The following is a 22,192-nucleotide window of genomic DNA, read 5'->3' as shown; positions in this document are numbered from 1 at the left end:
TGTTTCGAATATATTTTTCCCCAAACAGCTAATGTAGCCCAGCTCTGTAGGAAAGGATGAAATTCTACCTTCTTCAGCAAGTGCAATGTTACAGAGCTCCAGACATTCATTCATTCACTGATATTACGCTTCGTCTGTCTGAGAGTTAGGGGTCATTTTTCTTCTCCCTCCACCATATCTCTATGATGCCTCACTATTATATATGTTCTTTCCCTGCAGAATATCACTAATGATGAGAGATTTGTGTTTGTGTTCTTAATTTCAAATAGACTAAAGAAAAGATAAAACATAGAAAAAATCCTAAACTGCCAGAGTGAGAAAGTCTGATGCTAATGGCTTATCAATTCCAGTAGCTGGGGAGGAACCTGAAATTCAGGAAGCCCAAATTTCTAAGGATCATAGACCTAACTAGTGGCCAAGTCAGGACTAAAATCCAAGTCCACTTAAACACCATCCAGTAGTGTCCTACAGCAAGCTGTGTATTCACTGGTACTATGGAATGCCAGCTTCCAAAAATACATTTGAAGGTACTTCTTAAAAAATTCCACTTCAGGTAGAATTAATCATCTCATTTAATGCTCACAACCATTATAAAGGGTCATTAAACCCATTTTACAGATGAAAAGACTGAGGTTCGGTAATTTTTCCATTATGGCCTAACCAAGCCTGTAACTAACTAGTGGGATCCGCATTTGTAGAGATCTATTATTTCAGATCTCATTATCAGCCACCATATGAATGTTGTCCTCATTTCCCAGCTCAAGCTGTACCCTTTGTACTCAACCCTGGTTATTATAATTAACTCTTAATGCTTCTGTTTAATGTCTGTCAAGTGGGGAGTTTAAGGCATTGGTGGGAGTTATAAGGACCTGAGACCAGCCCACATGAAGGCCACTGTGACACCCTGGAGAACAACCAAGCAACACTCAGCTCACTGGATTCCTTCTCTCTTGGGACTGTCACTCCCATGGAGCAATTAAAGGTAGGTGAGACACTCCTAATCTCTGATCTGAAAAATCAGGATACCTGCCAACCCATCCAAAAAAGTCTGTTGGAAAACACCAATGAGTTATTTTATTTATTTATTAACTTATTTATACTCTACTGGTTTTCAAAATGAATGAAAACAACTTATAATTAAAAAAACAAATGCAGAATTTATAAAACAATCATTAATGATAATATCTACCATTTACTGAGTAAGAGACTAAGGGTTTCTCAGAACACAGGACTTTCAGTGCAAAAACTGAGATGGTTGGACACTCTACTAAAAAGTTCTGATAATCTCTCTCTATATATAAAAACCCTGATATGCAAATATAATAGACCAAACAAAGGAACAACTGAACAACAGAACTGGTCGATATGATGTGTGCTGACCACCAGGGGGCGAACTCGAAACATGGCAGGCATCAGCAGCAGGCGACAGAGCATGGAGAATGATGGACATTGGCCACAGCGGGATGATGGAGCAGATGAGCAAGGGCGCCAGACCAAGGCACAGTACCAGTCGCTGTCATCAGGGCGAGCCTCTGGTGGTTACTGAAAATTATTTGCTCCTGCGCACCATGGCCCTGCGTAGTGCTGGCACCCACTGCTAGTGCTGGAGCCACTGCTTGGAGCCACTACTTGTACCTACTGCCCGCACCCAGAATCAGCCCCATTCACTCGGCACCATCAGTAGGTGCAAGCAGTGGCTGCCTGCCCCGAATGCCCTTTGGGGTTTCTCCATCTCCCCCTGCTCCTGATGAGCAACTGGGGCCGGCAGCCCACACCCACACCTGCTGCGGGTGCTGGCTCCTCTTGAACCTGCTTCCAGCACTGGAGCAGCCACTCGCACCAACTGCCAGTGCTGGAGCGGCTGCTCGCACCCACTGCCAGCACCCGACACTGGCCCCAGTCACTTGGCATCATTAGCAGGTGTGAGTGGTGGCTGCCAGCCCCGATTACCCCTTAGGGCTTCTCCACCTCCCCCTGCTCCTGAGGGACAATCGGGGCCAGCTTCGCTCACATCCACTACTGGCGCCAGCCCCAACTGCTCCACCCTGTCAGCATGTGGGAGTGGGAGTGGGAGTGGGAGTGGCAGGATCAGAGCTACTGGCAGTCAGGGGACTGGAGGCCATGGCAGGGACCGGGTGGGGGCATGGAGGATGGGCCAAGACCTGTCCCTCTGCCCATTGCAGCCTCGAGGCCCACAGTTCCTTTCAAGGTGCACAAATTAGTGCACTGGGCCCCTAGTATTTTATAAGGCTTCAGGTAATTAAAAACTTACAAAATCATTCCGGTACTTTCAAACCTACACTGCTTCCTTTGACAGCTCCTTCCACCATCATTAAATACTAAATAATTTTCTCAACAGTCTTCTTGGGAAAGATGAAAAGGGTTATAGAAAAATAAAGCCCTCTTAATTGTTGGTTTTCCATCAGCGCACCTATTAGTGTGTTCAAGACTTTGGGTAAGAGGGGCACACAAATTCTGGGTTAAATTCTTCCCTGCCAACACCAGCTGTGTTTTAATATTCTTTCCCAAGGTCACACAGGATTGCTTTCTTAAAAAAAAAAAAAAAATCTTCCTGCCTGGCCAGCATGGCTCAACCTATGAACTAGGAGATCACAGTTTGATTCCCAGTCAGGGCATATGCCCGGGTTGCAGGATCCATCCCCAGTGTGAGGCATGCAGGAGGCAGCCGTTCAATGATTCTCTGCATCATTAATGTTTCTATATCTCTCTCCCTCTCTTCCTCTCTAATTAAAAAATATTTTGTAAAAAAGTCTCTACATCACAGAGATGTAGGCCAGTGAGTTTTAGAAAGCCTCATCAGAACTCACAGGTAACAGCAAACCAAGACCAAGCAGTAAACTTCTTAAAGCCAGTTGAACAACAGCTCTGAAATCAGCGATGGGCTTCATGAAGATGGGAGCAGGTCTTATGTGTCTGTGTTCCCCCCAAAGCAACAAAGCTTGCAGATAATTATTGTCTCGGTTGCCATCTTCATCTTAGGATGTCAGAGCTAAAAGATCCGTAACTATCATTTGGTGCAAATGTTTACAGATGAGTAGACTGAGGCCTGGAGAAAGGAAGTTGACCAAGGGGGGAGAGAGGAGTGTCACAAAGCTGAGATGAGACTCACTGAATTAAATGGGAAGTGAGCTCGCCCTTAATTATGGTGAGAAAACCCCAAAAAAGGCTACATGAAAGAAAACCACGGATCATTTAAAGAAGCAAGATTGCAACTCAATCCAGGTGATCTGCCGTGGCTCTTCAGAGGCCTCAGTTGTAAGCGAACAAGGAAAACAAATGTCTTAAGGATCCCATGCAAAATAAATGAGTAACATTTCAAGTGGAAAAGACAAAATATCTTCAGGGAGAGGAGCAAAGCTGTGTGTGACATGTTAAAAATTAAAACACACACACACACACACACACACACACACAAAAAAAAAAACTAAAGAAATTTTAGACTAAATGTTTTATAGGTATTTTCTAGCCAATTTAAATTTTTATTTGGACTAAGGGCAATCTTTTAAAAGAAAAATTACAGAAATATAATATTAGCACATTTCACCAAGATATTTGGATGCCTACCATGGGCCCAGTCACTGCCAACACATGAAACATGAAAAAGTAAAGACAAGGAAAAGGTGGGTCAACATCATGAAAATAGGAATACACTTTCATTCAAACACTCATAATGATAAAACAGCTCAGAAAAATGCCAATGAAAATCTCCAAATCTCAAACATAGTTTCTTGTCTCAATGCACAATACAATCAAATCAATGGATGGATTGAGCAATCAATCAGTATTTCTTAAACACCTGTTACCTACTCAATCCCTGCCTTAAGAAATAAATGAAAGAGAGGAGAGAGTGGGCGCGGGGGGGGGGGGGGGGGAGAGAGACAGACAGACAGACAGACAGACAGACTAGGGGCACCTTTTTTGGGCTAGGGAAGGCACAGTCAGTGCGGACTGGGGGAGACAGAAGAGGTTTCACAGATGTAGAGCAGCCTGAACTGGAGCTGAGCACAGCACCAAGATGGAAAGGCTCAGGGTGTGCTCAGGTGACAGAGAGCCAACCTGTGCAGCTGGAGCAAAGGGTTCAGGTAGTTTGTTTGGTTAGTGTTTCTAAATTTGAGAAAGAGAGAGAGAGAGAGAGAGAGAGAGAGAGAGAGAGAGAGAGAGAGAGAGAGAGTTTTTTGAGGGAGGGCGGTCCCACTATTTTTTTAAAAAACAAAAAGAGCATGTGACTTCGACATGCCCCGAGTCCAATTTGCCAGGGATGGCAAAAACAGTCAACAGAACCCTAACTTCCTTTCTCTCTTAACTATACAATAGTTTTCAAAGAGGTTTAGTCCTACTATGAAAGACGCATGTTAGCCATGGGAAGGGTCTCATAGAGAATGCGCACCCGGCCTTGAATAAACAAGGGAGAGGGCGACCTTTTGCCCCATCTGCTGAGAGCCCCGCACATCCTGCAGCAGAGGAAAAGAAAAAGCTGGTGTGCATCCCGGTGCTGCAAAATCCTGCCTCTTCATTTCTCCCACACTTGGTTCCCTGAACAGTTTACACCGCACTTGATTCAAACAGTATTAGGGAGTGAGAGAAAAGTACAATTCCTGGACTCCAGTGTTCCACCGTCCCTTAAACCTTCGTTTCCTGTTGGAATCATGCACATGCAGCACATTTTCCACTAGCAACAGGCCAGGCAGCGGATTCAGTGGGGGCTGAACAATTAGTCCCAATTAGGCCTATTTCCCAGCTGAATGTAAAAGGTTAGGTGAGGGGGGAGGAAGTAGAAATTTTCAAGAAATATTTCCTCATGGAGACAAGCAATACAACATAAAAGCAAACTGAGCTAGGGCAGTGGTCGGCAAACTCATCAGTCAGCAGAGCCAAATTTCAACAGTACAAGGATTGAAATTTCTTTTGGGAGCCACATTTTTTAAACATAAACTTCTCTTAACGCCACGTCTTCAAATCAGACTCGCCCAGGCCCTGGTATTTTGTGGAAGAGCCACACTCAAGGGGCCGAAGAGCCGCATGTGGCTTGAGAACCGAGGTTTGCCGACCACTGAGCTAGGGGATCAGGAGGCGACTCGGCCAAAATGCATCATGTGACATTAAGCAAATACCTAAACCTCTCCGATGTAATCCAAAAAATGTGGGCAATCCACCACCACCCAAGAGAGGCTCTGCAAATCAAACTGTGGTTGAAAGTACTCTGATAACCTGAGGTGTTACACAGAGGTAGGGTATTCCCCCAAGCTATAGTGGGGACCCCAGATAAGCATCTGTTTTGCGAATCATAGGTTTTTTATTCTCCCCGGCATCAGTCATCAGTGCCTTTCTTATTTTATGTCTATTTTCTTGGTTGCTAGTTTTTAAAAGTTCATGAGCAATACTTACATATGTACATGCGGCGGCTGGAACCTGCTCTGGTTGATGTTGTAGTGCGTGAAGGCCTGGGTGGGGTTAGAGCTGTATTCATCCACCGATATGGTAACTTTGCCTTGAGAAGGAATCCCATGTGCCATCCTTCTTCTCTATAGACATGAGCAATTCACAACTTTCCGGAGCGAAGGATGGAAGCAGGCATGGTGCACTTCAGCCGACCTCTGAACCCAAGGATCTCCTCATCAATCCTGCTGTGCGTTTCTGGGGGAAAGAAAAAAATTGTAAAATGAGAACAAAGAAAAAGAGGGTGTTCAACTATGTGACACCCGGACATGAAATTGGTCCCCCCCCCAAAAAAAAAAAATCTCCAAATGTGTTGCTGTCTCGTGGATACAACCTTTTCCAACTCTCTCTCCTGCGAGCACTTCAGAGTGGACATTACACTCCAGGTGACACCGCTGGCTGCCAGCAAATCATTTCAATGGTGTTCAAACGAAGATTTCCTCTTTAATTATAATTATGGCACTTAACATGAATTACAGAAGGGCCATATCCCCAGTTGCCATGGAGTCTAACTATAAATGGTTTGCGCTTGAAGTGCGAGAGTCTTCCTGCTAATTGGAATATTGGGTCCGTACAAAGTTGGTGTCAGATGATAATTTAAAATCTCAGTGCCTAACGCAGCCATAACATGCAATAACCTACTGGTATGTAAGTTTAAAAAGCTGTGCTCATCACAGTAAATGTGTGTACCTGTACTACGTACATCATACGTGTACACATTAAACGTATTTTCTTTTTCTTTTACAAGGTGGCTCCCAAAATACATAGGTACTCAATGCCTGTGTATTTTGAACATATGTGTATGTGTAGTTGAATACACATATGCATTCAACTCCAGCAAAGAACTTTAGGGAAAGGCAAACGCTTCGTGCTAAATCGAACATCGTGTCTCTAAAGACTGCAGTCACTTGGGGGAAAGGCAGACATCCCCAGGCTTGGACCACCACTTCGGATGCATTCATTACCATCGCTCTTCCAGGCAGGAGGAAGCACTAAAAGGAGGGGGACCCTTACATACCCCACCTGCCTCCTCCTTGCTTGTTGCTGCCTAATTCTCAGTAATTAATTTCATACTTTTTTTTTTTTAACCTTTCCACTCGTTCTGAACCTTCTTTTAAATGTCAATGTATGATGTGCTGCACCGTGTCCAGAAAGGAGGGTGTTTACTTTTATAGCAGGTGTGCAAAGACGGAGCAAGCACAGCCCCCCACGGAGGCTGTTGCCATCGATCACGCCGTGGAGGAGCGGCGGCAGGCAGCACAGTCCTCGGGTAACCCCTGGGTAACCCGCACTCTGACTTTTAAGCGCTCCGCATCCGAACCCGTTTGCCATTGTGCCCCATTAAGCGTCTGAGTCTTCGCTGCTCTCGCAAATAAAAATATGTAGAATAACAAGATTGGATTTAAATTTGGCATGAAACACCTTACATATCAAGCAAAAGGCAGATGGCCTGCTATAGGCCATTTACTTTATTATTTCGCAACCGGGGGCTCGTGGAGTCCTCCATATGCTAGCTGGGCTGAGAAATTCCACAGCATTCCACTCAAATCATCGCCTTGTTCATCTTAGCAAGGCGAGCTGAACAACACACCCAACCTTGCCCGCGTGCCTAATGTACAAAAGGCCCTGCCCAAGGAGGAATCCCTGGTGCGCTGGCATTTTAAACTGTGTCCCTTTGGGTCCCCTTTCTTCTTCCTGACTTCATGGGAGGTATGAGTCCTTTTAAGCACCAGTTGATAGACAAGCAGGCCAGTAGGATTAACGAAATTAAAGTCTTTCCTTAACCCCTCTGATGTAAGATATCTGTAAGAACTGCTTACCAATCATAATGTAGCAGTTTTCATACCAAGTTTGCAGCTGTTTCCTTAATTTCCCCCCACAATTATATTTTACTGTTATTTTGCAGAACAGTAAAACACAACACCTGCTTCAAATTGCAGTCCTGTTCTAAGTACTGTAATTCTCTTTTGAGACACAAAGTGCCGAGACGGTACTGAAGCGCAAAACTGCATAATTGTGCCATGCTGAAAAGTAAATACAAATGAAAACATCTTCCTGTTATAGAAATGACTGCCATTAAAAAGAATGCTAGCCATCAAAGCACAGAGGGGGAACACACACACACACACACACACACACACACACAAGCACATTTCCAGACTGCGAGAACTTCAAGTGTTTGCACAATTAGAGAGTGATGTAAAAATTGCACGGCAATTCTTATGTTCCTGCCATCAATGTCTATTGTGTGAAATACAGGAAGAAGCGAAGGCAACAAAACCCATGTCTAGACCATTGTCGTGACCTCTAAGGAACAATCCTTGCCCTCGGTGCCAGAAACAGTTTAAATATTTCTGGAACAAACTCACTAGTTAAAATAAAATATACATACCCGTTATGTAAATGTCTATGCAATGACTTACAGGAGTCAGCATTAGACCCTGCCATTGGAAGCCCAGGAGAGACGGGACTTAGAAGGTGCTCAATTCACACACCTAAATGGTCCGCTTGGACATCCGTGCTTCTTTGCACCTTTGCCCAGCAAGACAAACTGACTATCTTTTCAGCAGCAAGCACAGGCCCCTGGAACGTTGAATGGCTTAAATGGGTGACTGGCACCTCATTTGAATTCATCTTAACCATGTTCTCTTTCAAATGTTTTATCAAAACAGTGCACCTGCAGTGTCTATCTTCTTTAATCTGGGGTCCTTTGAAGAAAATGTCAGACTGAGGCAGAGAGCTTCACAACTTTCACAGGAACCTTTACAGACAAGTCAATAAAAAAAAGCTGATTTTTAAAAATGCTATGTTTACCCCCACTCACATCATAAAATGAACTCACTCATCTTACGAATTTTAAACACCAACACATGGGAAAGACCTTTATGGGTAAATTTTCAGAAAAGGGTCATTTCCCTCCCCTACCTGGGAAATCTGTTAAAAGCTTGCGACAAGACACAATGATACACTGCCTTCAACTATCAAGAAGCTACATCACCCTGCTTCATATATTTAAGGCAGTAAAACCTTGCAAATGATCAGATTTTGGAGCATCTCATCACACTTTCATTACTTTTCGCATATAATATTTTTAAGTTTTTCAACACATTTGCTCCACAAAAACAAAGGAACCCAGTACTAAATGCCAGAAATCCTAAAGAAAAATTAAAAAAGGGACTAGCAATGCCAAACATTCATGCTGGTGTTAGTTTTGATTTTTTCTTAAAAAAAAAATGCCCTGTGAGCACATTTTGAATTTCCTAGACAGCAGTCATTTCTCCTGTCCCTTAAGCTGTGCAACTTGCAATGTCCCCCCTCCCCAGGAAATCTAGTTGGAAAACATTTTAAAGTTTGCTGGCAATGAAAGGATTAAACGACGAGGAATTAAACAACTGTCTCCACCTCCTAGACACCAGAAATCCAATTTACCAAAAAGTTTCCACGCAGCCACTCCTGACCTCTCCCCCCCCCCAAGCACCGCCGTGGCATAGCCTATGAGAAAGGAGCCCGCAAAATCGTGAAATACAAAATCGTCGTCAGAGGATGCTCATTTCATTCCCCTTGCCCTCAGACGATCGCCCGACCCGCCTGGCCAGACTTTGGAGCTCGCCCGCTCCCACGGCGCCAAATTTCGTTCGTTCTCCTCCCTCTGGCTGCACGGATCCGGTGATCGCAGAAACTCTTCCCCCCCCCCCCCCCCCCCCCCCCCCCGCCTTGGCTCTCGCATGCCCACCTCCAGTTACTCATCCCTGCATCCCAGGGCGATTCGCACGAGCCTTCCAGGCGGCTACTCCGCCAGGCTTTCGGGAGAGATGCCGAAAGCTCCACGTGCCGCTGTCCGCCGAGCGCCCTCCCCGCCGCCGCACTTACACCTGAACTTGTCTCCAGCACTGCGGACACCCGGCTGGCGCATTCTTCGGGAGGCGAGGAAGGGCAGGACTTTTCCTCCTGCGCCTTTGGCCACGCGCAGAGGCTATATACGGTGGGGCGGGGGGGGAGGGGGGGGCGCGGAATTCTCTACTTTGGATTGGTGTGTTTGTTTTAACCCGGGGGGTGGGGAGGCTTCACCAACTACACACACACACACACACACACACACACACACACACATACATACACACAGGCACACACACTCACAGGCTCGCCCTGCCCTCGGGCTCGTCCGGGCTCCAGCTCCCCCTTCCTTCCTGGAGCACCAGCTCGTCTTACTCGCCGAGTCCCCGGCTGCCACTGCCGTCGCCTTTGCCGTCGCCGCTGGCACTGTGGGTGCTGCGCTCGCGGCCCCGTCTCATGTCTTCCTTTCTCCCGCTCCCCCAGCCCCGGGATTGATGGATGACCGCGGGCGGCCAATGGCTCTGACACGGCGCCATCCTCGCAGAGGCATCGAGGCCCCTCGCCCCCGACGCCGGGCTCCGGGCGGGCTGGCATCCCCGAGCCCGCGGAGCGGAGCCCGGAGCCCGGAGCCTCCGCCGTGGCCGCCCCGCTCCCCGCTCCCCGCCCCGGATCCGCCGGGCTGCTTCCCCGGGAGCCGCGGAGCAAGGCAGGGGGGAGAAGCCAGCAAGGGCTGGAAGGGGGTGTAAAACCCAGTTTCCCCCCACACACACACACTCCTTTGGAAAAATCTTTTCTTTCACTTAAAGTTTTATTTGTGTGTGTGTGTTTTCCCCCGTCCTGATATGTGTGTGTGTGTGTGTGTGTGTGTGTGTGTGTTTGCAACATCTCAAACCCATTCCATGTTTTTCATGACTCGAATTTGCACTTCATGTGGGGTGTGCTGGGGGGGGGGGGGGGAGTAAATATGTTATAAATCTGCCCCGTGTGGGCATCCTTCATTTCTTTCCTTGCTGGTGGGTTCTAGCCCCCTCCCCAATCTCCAGTAAAAAAATGCCACCTTCGCCTCCTAGGCCGCAAACCCCGGGCATTCAAAGGCTTTGCAGAGATAACCCCGTGAACGTGCACATAGCAGAGAAACTCCCGCCTCTCTCCAGAAGAAACCGTGCGGCCACGGTTACTTTTTCTCGCCGCTAGTCCCCAGTGCCGCGGCCCGAGGCTGCGATCGCGGAGCCCGGAGGCGGCGGGGGCGCGGGGTCGGGGCACGGGGCCGGGGCGAGAGGCAGCGGCGCGCGCGCGGGCGGGCGGCCGGGGGCGGCGGCGGCGGCGGAGCGCAGCCCGAGCACAAAGCTCCCCGGCCCCGCACCGCGCCCGGGCCGCCGCGCACGCCCGGGGTGCGGGCCAGCACAATGCACCCGGGCCTAGGCCGGGACGGCTCGAACGCATAACCCCGGGACTTTCTAGTGAACAGCTCGCCTGGCCCTCGTGTCCCCACCCCCAACCCCGTCGCCCGGCTTCAGCCGCGGCCCCTCACCGACACTCTCTTCTTCCCTCCGCCTAAGAAATCCCAGCGGAGGAGGGGGCGGGGACCTGGGGACCCCGAGAGGTCGGGGCCGAAGACTCGGGGGTGGGGGGATTAGGGGGAAGAAGAACAGAAGGGCAGGATGGGGAGTGGGAGGGAGACAGCTCCTAAAAAATAAAAAAATAAAAAGACTTCGCTTTCGTTCGGAGGAAGAACATAAGCCTTCCCCGGGTTCCGAATGGCTCGGGGAGCGCCCGCTCGTGCGGATGTCGGGGGCACCGGGGCAGCCACGGTCCTCCGCCCCCGAGCCCCCCGCACGCGCCTCGGACAAGGCACCTCTCCCCCGGGCTCCGCTTTGTGTGCGCATTTTCTCCCTTCCCCTCGCGCTCCGCACCGGGCGCCCGGCTGCCTCCTCCCCCTCCCCCGCCCTCCGCCTCCCTTCCCGGGGCGGATTACCTTTCCCGGGCTGCGCTCCGGGGCCGGGGGATGCCTTCAGCGCCCGGCGAGCAGGCGATGATCCATCGCGGGGCGGCCGGGGCCGGCGGGAGGCGCGCGGGGGGCGGCGAGGGGCGCGGGCGGGCCAGAACCTCCGACCTCCGAGGTCCCGCCGCGGGCTGGGGCCGGGGATCGGGGGCCGGGGGGACGCGGCGCGGGAGGGAGGCGGGGGTGGCGGGGGGAGAGAGGACAAGAGCAGCCTCGATCTAGGGAGAGAGCGATCGAGGGGGCGCGGAGGGAGAGCGAGGGCGCGGCGAGCCGGAGGGAGCGGTGCAGTGACAGGGACTGCCACTGGGGTCAAAGGAGCACAGCTCCAGGAAGCGGGGCGGCCGAGGCGCCGCTCCGTGCGCGCTCCCCGGCGGGACCCCGCGCCCCCGCGCGCTCCTCCTTCAGCCCCGGCCCAGCCGAACCCCCCGCCTGCGCCCCGGGGCTTCGAGGTTGCAGCAAGAGGAGGAGGAGGAGGAGGGAACTGAGGGCGAGGCCGGCAGCCTGCTGGCGCTCCCGGGTCAAACAGGCGGCAGGAAGCCGAGCTGCAAGTTCATCCTCATGAGTGTGATCAGCATAAAAAAAAAATGATAGGGGGTCGGGGAGGGGTGCTACGGAATCCCAGGACAAATAAAGGGAGTTTTTCCCTCCAAAAAGGGCGCCTTTTGCAAAGAGAACAAACACCCCGGCCTTCCACCCACCGACCTGCCAGGCGCTGTCTGGAGTCCTGGCAGAGCTACAGGGCGCAGAGCTCGCCGCTGGGACCAGGCGAGAGGCCTGGGGCACTGCGCTCAGACCAAAGAAGGCGACCCTGGGTCCTCTCCCGTCCGCTGAACTTGGGCTTTCCTGGGGGAGAGCTATGCTCCCTTTCCTTGAGCCTTTCAAGTCGCCAGATCTACATATCCACCACGCACACACCCCTTTCTCTCCGCAGTGTTGGTCCCGGGAAAGACAAGGCCAATCCAACTGATAATTGTTTCACCTTCAGGAATGAAGGCACGTTCCAGATAGGGCGTTGAGGAGGGGCAGATTCTAGTTGTTTTCATTTTTGTCTTTGGGGTACATTTCCCCCAAAGGATAAGCCCTTCTTATACGTTTTAGAAAGCAAAGTTCTTCCTATTTTCTCTGCTACTTTGGATAATGGGGGAGGATGGGGGTAGAGGTTTTCAGAATTGTATGCAAACAACGTAAGGAAAGGGAAAGCCGCTGAAATGATCGAAGACAAGGGAAAGAAGGCTTTTAGAAAACTTGGTTGGCAAGGCTGTCTATGAAAGATGAGGTGGCCCGGTGATGTTATGCCATTGTCAGAGCTGAAGGAATTGGACGGCAACCAGATTAATTCCTTTCCAGGAGTCAGACTCCAAGATCTAGCCATTCTCCAAAGGGAAGCCCAATGGGTGTGTGTGTGTGTGTGTGTGTGTGTGTGTGTGTGTGTGTGTGTGTGAGAGAGAGAGAGAGAGAGAGAGAGAGAGAGAGAAGTGTGCTAAGTAGACTATGTGACAACTGACTAGACATGCTGGCTGAAATTATATCCCCTAAAAATAAAAAAGGAGCAATTTCAACCTGGTCTGTGGCCTCCGTGCTGAGACTAATTGGTTTCCAGGGTCTGGGGAGGAAGGGGGAGAGGCTGGTAGGAGCCCCTATAAAAAAAGATCAAACGGACTTCACTTGAAAATATTTCCCTTTTACTGTAGGCTTTCCTGGCACTTGAATTTTAAGTAACCCATCTCTTATGCCTGGGCTGAAATGAAGGAGGAAGGTGTCTTGCTAATGTATTTATTTTGTTTTACAGTGTGCCTGGAGTGTAGGTGCTTGTCAAATGTGCTGGGATCAAGGGACAGTGGCTACCCTTGCCCAGCACAAATCACAGCAAGCGACATTGACCTTAAAGAATGCCAGAGATGGGGTGGGGGGTACCTTTTTATGTTGTTTTTTATTTTCCAGCCCAGCAGCAAGCACTGACTCGAGTCATGGAGGAAATGCTTCGTTTTGTTTCCCTTATTCCGTAAGTTAGCCTGTACTCCCCTTATCTCAATGTTTTGAATTCTTAGACTGATTTGGGATAATTGAATCAATCAAGAAAAAAATTGGCACCAGCCAAGCCAAATAACTTCTGTGGTTTTCTAACTTTTTCTTTCTTTAACTGATAGTCAATCAAAACAGCCAAAGAGTGTGTACATGATTCTAAATCTATGTGCACACAGATTGGCACATTTTACAAGGTATTTAAAGCTAGAGAAAGTCAAGCGAGTGGTCCTTTACAACATTGATGAAAATTTGTATATCATTTTGCTGACTTGGGAAAAATTTGTAAGTTGCACTATTAGAAGAAGTCAGCTTCTACTGCTGATCAATTATCAACTGAGAGGTAAATGGCCAAGCTGTATTAGAGTTCTGAAATTTTATTCCCACTAAGCTACCAAAATAAAGAAGCTGGAGAAATGTAAGTGAATTTAACTAGTAAATCAGGAACAAAAGGAATACATTTTCCAAATAATGCTCATTTCATAGACTGGAACATACCACTTTTTGTTAAATCATATTCTCTACCCATATAGTTACCTAAAAAGTGTGTTTTAAAATGATTGGATGTGAACCATGTCTGTCCCCTGACATCAGCTTTGAAATATCAAGCCTCAATACCAAATTGTAAATGCTAGAGACTGGTACTTTTTTTTTTTTTTTTTTTAAGATAAGCCTAGAATCTCCATTTTTTGGTTACTGTTGGTAAATTCAATTCTTATTGTTTATAATGGGAAAGAAAGGAAGGACAAGAATCAAAAGCCAAGTTTATGATTGCCTCTATGCAAATACTACAAATTTTTTTCTTTAATGGAATGTAAATCTAGACCCTTCCTCCAGTGATTTCATCGAAGGAACAGGCAACCATGCCTTCTGATAGCCTGCTGTAATATATTTTAAAATATCTTTTCAGAATGTATTTCGGGAAGAAAATGAGAGGGAGGAATGTGGGAGAACTCTAGGTGGGAGCTTGGAAAGGGAAAGCTGTTTCCTTTGGAAGCTCAGTATTTAATTTGGAGTTGGCTTTCCTGCCCCCTATAATAAATAGGGTTTTCAGTAACTCAGGGGCTCTTTGCATAACAATAGTGTGAGTTTTCTTCAGGAAAAAGAAATGTGTTGAAACTATTGCCATTTTACGGAGCAATTTTATTGAACAAACAGCAGCTATTTTGCTTCTTTTTTTTTATTGTCTACATTTTTATCACTTTCCAGCAAAAGCCAAGATATGTCATATGAAAAATAGTGCTTGTTAGTAGAGCTGTTATTAAGATGCAATTAGAAAATAACCTGATCCAACAAACACCTTTGCTTTATTCAAATTCCTGCAGTTATTATGTTTCCTGATCTGTTTACAAGGTGTTTTTTTTACTGTAACCCCCTCAAGTTTAAGAGCTATGTCCTATATTCCTTTGTGTCCTTCATTCCTATGTGCTATGCAAATAGTAGACATTTGGAAGTATCTGTTACACAGTTGTATGGGTCAGTAAATGAGAAAGTGAGTGAGAGAATGCATGAGTGAATGAGACAACTACACACTGAAGGAAAATCCATACCAGATAGGCAGGGATGGAAGTGACCAGTGTTAAGAGGATAAGAACTGAGGACTTTCCATGGAGTTCATATCATATAAGCACATTCAAAGGAAATTGCTAATATCTTTAGAGACATGAAATAATATATGATTGTTTCAGAAGTTGATTTTCTCATTGAGAAAATGAAGATTGTTATGTATCACATCTGTTTAAAGTCAGTCTTAAAAAAAAAAAAAAAAAGTCCTCACACAAGGATATGAGTTTTAGTTTTTAGAGAGAGAGCAAAGGGGAAAGAGAGAAAAACAATGATGTGTGAGAGAAAACATCCATCCTGAAAACACCATGACCCAAGATAGAATCTGCAGCCAAGGTATGTGCCCTGACCGGGAATCAACGCACAGCCTTTTGGTGTATGAGACGATGGACAGACACGTCAACCAACAGAGTCACCCAAACAGGGCAAAGGTAGCCTTCTTTTTAAACACAGTAGGATGCAAAACACAATAATAATAATTCTGAGTAAAAGTTATAAATTTTACAAAATAAATGTACCAAGATGTGGTTTCAAAAGGAACATATGTGATTAACCTGATCTTTTTGATAGATAATTTTTTGAAATCCTCAAGATAAATATATACATATTTTTGTCCTTTGTATTCAAAATTTCCTGCTGGTTAACTGTGGGAATCCCCTTCACGTCCTGTGTAGTTCAGGGTTCGGGTTCGGGTTCTGGAGAAGGCCGCACACAAATGAAAAGAGACTAGGAAAGTATTAATCTGGCAATTTTGGGGGCCAGGACTATACACTGCTCTGGCCTTGCTATCCCTTTTATTGAGGCTGTGGGAAATACCCATAGCCCTTGGGCAGGAAATTCCAATAATAGAAATTTACAGCCGAGACCGGTTTGGCTCAATGGATAGAGCGTCGGCTTGGGGACTGAAGGGTCCCGGGTTCGATTCCGGTCAAGGGCATGTACCTTGGTTGCAGGCATATCCCCGGTGAAGGGTGTGCAGGAGGCAGCTGATCGATGACTCTCTCTCTCATCGATGTTTCTAACTCTCTATCTCTCCCTTCCTCTCTGTACAAAAATCAATAAAATATATTTAAAAAAAAAAAAAAAATAGAAATTTACATAAGACAAACAGAGAGGTGGAGGCTGCTTCAGCTAACAATGTCTCAACCAAACAGTGAGTGGTTAGAGCAATTAAGGTTGTTGACCAGCCTTCTCAGCTTCCTGTCCACATCTCTCTATTAGTGAAACAGTGATTGGTTTCCGGCAGTTAACCAATAATAATTCCAGAAGCATTAGAACTGATGATATTTCATAAAGTAAAATAAATTATATAAGTACTATCTTAGAAAGACTAAATTTAATTCTGCTTTGCCAACCGCATAAATAATAAACATGGAGGGACCGAAATTTTTATAAAACATTCCCTAATTCTTACCATTCTTACTAACCAATGTCTTGTATGCATCAACAAATCAGGCTAATATTATTTATGCAACAATAATTTTAATAATTAGTTTAAAACCAAGGTGCTAAAAAGCATGTGTTAATGTGTTTTTCATCCTAGGATGAGTGTGTTCATTGAGGTAAAAAGCAAGTAATCACTTTTGAAAGATGGGCAGTGTGGAAAACCCATAATCACCTGATTAAATAAAATGTATGTGGGAGTTTTCAAGTTTAATAACTCAATTTGACAAGATATATCAATATTTTGAGTATGCAATATATAATGTAATTTTTTTTTCTTGTCAGCAAAAGTAAATAAATGAATGAATATATTTTTAAACTGATTTTTAGAGACTAGTAAAATCGAAAACCCATTGCTCTCTGCATTATTACTATAATGGTTCTGTTATTCAAAAAATATTTTTTAAGCTTTGCTCTGTTCCAGTCAGGGTACTTAAATCATGTTGATCATGTAATGATGCAAAAAGCAGAATTTTTCCTCACATTATGGAATTTGTAATCTCATGAGCCTGGGAGACTGACCTTAAACAATCACACAAATAAAGAGTTTAACTATGAAAAGGAGAGGCATCTGGTGCAAAAAATAAAAATTCCACACACATTTGGGAGACTTTTTCTCCTCTGAAGTTGAGTCAAAACTTCCCTGATGGAGGAAAGGCATTCAAGGATGTCACAGGAAAAAGAGAAGCATTGTGGTGGGGTGCTGAGTGAGGAACTGCATGGTGTGTGGATCTGTAGGCAGAGGCCAGAACTAAAGGGCCAAGTTTGAAGGTCCCAGCTAAGGCCCCGTTCAAGATGTTTGACTTTATCCTGAGGGTAATTGGAAGCTGTTTAAAGATCTTAAGTAGAAAGGCTAACATGATTACATTTGTGATTTGAAAAGGTCACTCTTCTCCCCGTGTGGGGAATGGATTTTAGGGGACAAGAGTGAGCATTGGGAGGTCATTTGGAGGTGATGGTAGCCTTCGACAGGACAGTGTGGAGGAGATGAGACATGGAGAGTCATGAATGGATTTGAGATTTGAACAAATTTTATGTAATAAAAACAAAGGGTTTTTTTGTGTGTGTTTTAAATCAGAATCTTAAAAGACTGGCTGAAAGCATGGTAGTACCCAGACAGAGAGGCAGGAGTCATCCTTACATGATGACTTCCTTTCTTGAACCCATTATTCCACTCACAGGCAATACTTCCTATGTGTCCAAGCCAACTTCATTCTATCGCACTTTTCAGAATCCTGTCTTGGCATAAAGAACTGCAATATTAAATGCAATACTGGCAAAACATGTCACTAACCTAACTTTTTTCAAATATACAGATCCTAAAATTCAGCCCCTTATTTTTGGCCCACATATGGACATGTTCTTATTTCATAGGAGATATAAATTAAGTCACTGTGGTCCTGCTTAGCAACTCAGCCTGCTGAGAAAAGATGCAATGGAAATATATTCAAACATTTTATGACTTCTTTAATGACAATTATGTTTTCTAACTTTACCCCTTTCTTGGCATTTCTACATTTGGAAGGTTCCATCAGGTTCCTTCTTCTGTTCTCATAATTCCCCATCGTGACCTTTTATAAACAAAATAAAATCTGCCCACAAGAGAACAGTTAAGTAGCCAAGATTTTAGTCACATGCTTTTACTAGATGATAAAATAAAAAGGAAGTTACTGGAGGGTAGTTTAAAAAAAAAAAAAATCACAGCACTATATCAAAATCCCTGTTTCACAGAAGGAACTTAAAAGATATTATTTTTTTTCTTTTAATTTTTTTTCTTTATTCATTGTTTTGTGAAAATTGGAAAATACAGATAAAACATGTATTTTAAAATTAGCTGCAATTCCATAATTCAGAAATAATCGCTGTTAACCTTTTGGTATATCATTTTTCTAATCACATTTACTTTATAAAAATGGAATAAAGTTTGGTTGCAGTTAAGGGTATAGGGTAGTAATGAAGAGAAAAGCAGAGCTGGAATCCCACCTCTCTTTTACTATCTGTGTGACCTTGGGTAGGTTGCTTAAATCTTAAATGTGCCTATTTCATATAACTGTTGCAAGGATTAAATTAGTTAATATTTTAGAAGAGCTTAAATAATGACTGATACATATCAAGCAATTATTATACAGTATTATAATCCATTTCTAAATATTTTAATTCAAAATTATGCCTTGGTAAGTTGCTCAGTGGTTAGAGCACTAACTAAGTGCTGAAGGATCACAAATTTCATTCCCAGTCAAGAGCACAGACCTTGGTTGCAGGCTCGGTCACCAGCTGGTCAGGGTGGGATGGGAGGCAGCCAATTAATGTGTCTCTCTCACATCGATGTCTTTCTCTCTGTCTTTCTTCTAGTCTCTCTAAAAAAATCAATGGAAAAAGTATCTTCAGGTCAGGATTAACAACAAACTTAATATATACGTATTGTATATTAAATACCTAAGTATATTAAGAAGTAAAAGCTGCCCTCTTTCTTCCTCATATCCCACCACCTATTAATATATAACCTATTCTTACACATGAATAAAAGACTATGAACATCTTTCCATGTCATTAAACATTGTTTGATGGCTTTATATATTATAACTTTCATGAAAAGATGTGCTATGAATGTTACAAGTTCAGAATATCCAATAGTCCATATTCCATTTCCAATACCGTTGACATAGACAATCATAGAAATTACTTTTAAAAAATGCTCCTTAAGAATTCAGTAGTCCTAAAACATACTAAGAAAAGTCTTCTGATATTCATATTAATGGGAATGATTGAGGGTTTTTTTTTGTAAGTCCAAAATATTTGCATTTTGTTTATTGTTAGTTTTGTTAGTTTATTAATCCCCCTCTTTTTTTTTTTTTTTTTTTTTTTGGCATGAGCAATATTCTAAAAAATCAAATGAATGAATTTATATTTTGCTAGCTGCAGTCAGTTTTTGGTTATTTATATTGTTTAAATTCATAAGCAAACAACTAATCTGATAGTTTGTTGAGAACCGATGACTCATTGATACACCAATTGCTGATATAACATGTATTTGCATGCTTCAAAGCTGTCAAGGATATGTAATGGGCCCCAATCTATAGCTTTCATTTGACAACAGGAAGTTCAAGAAGTGATGGCAATAACATGGGAAAGTTGTAGAATTCAAGGAAGGGCTAATGTAAGAATTCTTTTGGAACTTGGCAGTTCTTTGGCCAATTGTATGCTTTTGGAAAGGAAGTATATGGAAGTGTATATGACCAGTGTTTATTTTAAAAGATATGCACATCAAAACGAAATAGTCTGTGGTAATCCTCACCCGGCAACATGCACACAGGTTAATCTAGGTATACAAATACGAGCGTTTTGGGGGGCCAAGGGATTGGCCTGGTGGATTCTAAGATTTTCATTGTAGAAATGGCTGCCTGAGGAGAAAAAATGTGTTCCACAGCAGCCAGTCTCTGCTATCTGAATCTGCCGTTGGCAAACTGGTCCTTGCATGTCTTCGAAACATATGGAAATTGATGATGAAAGTGGCTGGTGTAACTAGAAATATAATTTGATGAAAACTGAAGCAGTGAACTGTGAGAAACTGTTAAACCAGTGTCATCCAACAGTGCTTCGAAAATAATGAAACAGAATCACCAGCCCTTTATGAGTAATATTGGGTCAAAATGAGAAAAGCTCACGGTATAGACAAAAAGTTGAGATCTATGAGGTAATGCTCTTTGTTTAATTACTATTATTACAAAGACCACTCCAGAAGTCTCCACCCAGACTCCTTCTCATTTATCTCCAAGTAGACAATGACATCACGTCTCCTCCAAATCATTCAGACTCAAGGGCTAGAATTGGCTCATTCAACCCGCAATGCCATGTTGGGTGTTGGCACGGCACTTAAAGCTTCTCTCCACATTATCCTCAAACTGAAAAGAGCATTTGATGGTGGCCAAAGGATTTTAATTTTTTTTCCCTCTAGACTTTAAACACTCAGAAAATCTGAAGAACAGAAATAGCGATAATTACAAAACGTCACAGAAGGAGAAAACTGAAAAAGTGGGGGGGAAAACGCTCCAGTCACCTGAAGGCTAGCAGTTCGTGAAGTCGTTAGAAGTCATTCCATACGGGCTGAGCTGGAGGAAAAGTCAGAGGTTGCTTTGTTCTTGACTCTGAGTGAAATCAAAACCTACCCCGACTCTACACAAAGGCACCCGTGGGCCGCCTTTTCCTTGCTTGGTAGATGCCACTAAGCACACGTAAATGACTTACATCCAGAGAAGCCTGTGATTCTGTTCAGATTAATCCATGTCTCAGGCTGGCAAAATGCCTAAATACAATCAAAGAGGGGGTAGAAGGCTGCCTTTTCATACAGGCTAGAAAATCTGTAACCAAAAGATCACAGGGCGACAGAGACAGCTGGAAAAATTGGAGCAGGGGCTCTGATTTTCGTGCCAGTGGGACACCTAATGCAAAGGGAATGTGGAGGATAGGATAGATGGAGAGTTATGTGTGTTGCATAGTTCCACGATATTGTACTTACACAGAGGTAAAAACGTAACCATTTAGAAGTAATGCTACAACATAACACAAAAGCACCTTGCTGTTGCAACGAATGAATACATCAGAATTCAGCAACAAGTGGCTAGTAAAACAAGATGGAACACATACAAAGAAAAAAGAGGGAAGCCATAACTCCAAACTTAGTCAATAAAAAGGTGATGTGTCTCACGCATGCTCGTTAGTAATCATTTCTTTGGAAAAAATATTCATAACCAGTGTTTAAACATGCATAGGATTTTCTGCAAAGCTCAATATACTTAGGGCACGAGGGGTTTTCAAATGAAAGATTTTAGGACACTTGCACTTCTAAAGGAATGTGTATGATTTTTCTTGGGTTTTAGCAGTGATTTTCCTCAAAATGGAGACTAAAAAAAAGTAAGGTATGCAATTAATTCTCAGTATGATCTCTATTTGAAGGAATCTTTTCACTCAAGGTGCCGTTCCCTATAATTCTGGTCAGATGCAGGGTGCCATCCCCTGCTGCAGTGCTGTGTGGAAAATGAAGATCACTGCAAGTTTTATTGAGATGTGTTGAAAGTCTCTGGGGTCCATGCTGATTCAGACTGTTTTTTCAGTCTCTGACACTCTGTGGGAAGAAGACAAGGAAGACCAAAACAGTTCTTACAAGAGAGAGAGAGGGAGGAGGAGGAGAGGGAGAGGAAGAGGGCGAGGGAGAGGGAGAGAGAGAGAGAGAGAGAATATTTGAACACTGAATGCAAAAATTAAATCTTGAGATATACCAGTGGCTGGACTCACAGGCATATATTTAAGTCTTCTCTTTGATCTCCAACAACTTTATTAATAAAAGAGTTTAAAAGTAGAGATGGCCAATCAGATAAATTATATTAAAAAATCTTCTAGAGCTTTCTGGCATCTTAGGGAAATTGGCTAATAAGTTCCAGAAGGAGAAGTGGAATATTCCTAAAAACAACAAACATTTACCCTTATTTTACTATTTATTTTAAATTTTTCATCTTTAATAAAGCAACCTCATAGTTTACACACTGAGTGTATCACTTGCTATTTTTCTAACATGCTTTTCTGAGATTCATGTGCTCTCACGTTAAAATTCTTTTAGGGTGATATTTCAATGACTAATAATAGACTGGTAATACTTATTGGAACTCACATTTTTATTTTAAATGTATACACATTCCCTGAAGTTTAAAAAGAAAGAAAAAACAGATTCAAGTACTCTAAACACATATATACATAAATGTACTCTAAACACATATACGCATAAACCCAGGCACATCTACTCTGTAGATTCTTTAAGTGAGCCTGGTGAAGATAAAATCCTAAATCTAATATGCAGCGAGGCTTCTATCCTGCCAT

The 22,192-nt window shown here is 44.2% G+C and overlaps 1 protein-coding gene across 4 annotated transcripts in view; it reads right to left on the bottom strand.

Moving 5' to 3' along the window:
• Positions 1-11,740, bottom strand: part of MPPED2 (metallophosphoesterase domain containing 2) — a 167,947-nt gene extending 156,207 nt beyond the window's left edge. Inside the window, exons 1-2 of one of the 4 annotated variants that reach the window (XM_036427372.2) lie at positions 11,267-11,740; positions 5,407-5,655 (exon numbers count right to left, since the gene is read on the bottom strand). In XM_036427372.2, coding sequence (XP_036283265.1) covers positions 5,407-5,534 — 128 coding nt within the window. In that variant the 5' untranslated portion in view covers positions 5,535-5,655; positions 11,267-11,740. Of the gene's footprint in view, positions 1-5,406; positions 5,658-9,327; positions 9,465-11,146; positions 11,171-11,266 lie in introns of those variants that run through there. The other 3 variants (XM_045577597.1, XM_036427371.2, XM_045577598.1) reach the window with 3 other exon arrangements.
• Positions 11,741-22,192: the final 10,452 nt, after the last annotated feature.

The sequence above is a fragment of the Pipistrellus kuhlii genome, unplaced genomic scaffold (assembly GCF_014108245.1).
Source record: "Pipistrellus kuhlii isolate mPipKuh1 unplaced genomic scaffold, mPipKuh1.p scaffold_m20_p_9, whole genome shotgun sequence".
NCBI lineage: Eukaryota > Metazoa > Chordata > Mammalia > Chiroptera > Vespertilionidae > Pipistrellus > Pipistrellus kuhlii.
Note: the sequence above shows the minus strand (reverse complement) of the source record. Positions and strands in the feature narration are given on the sequence as shown.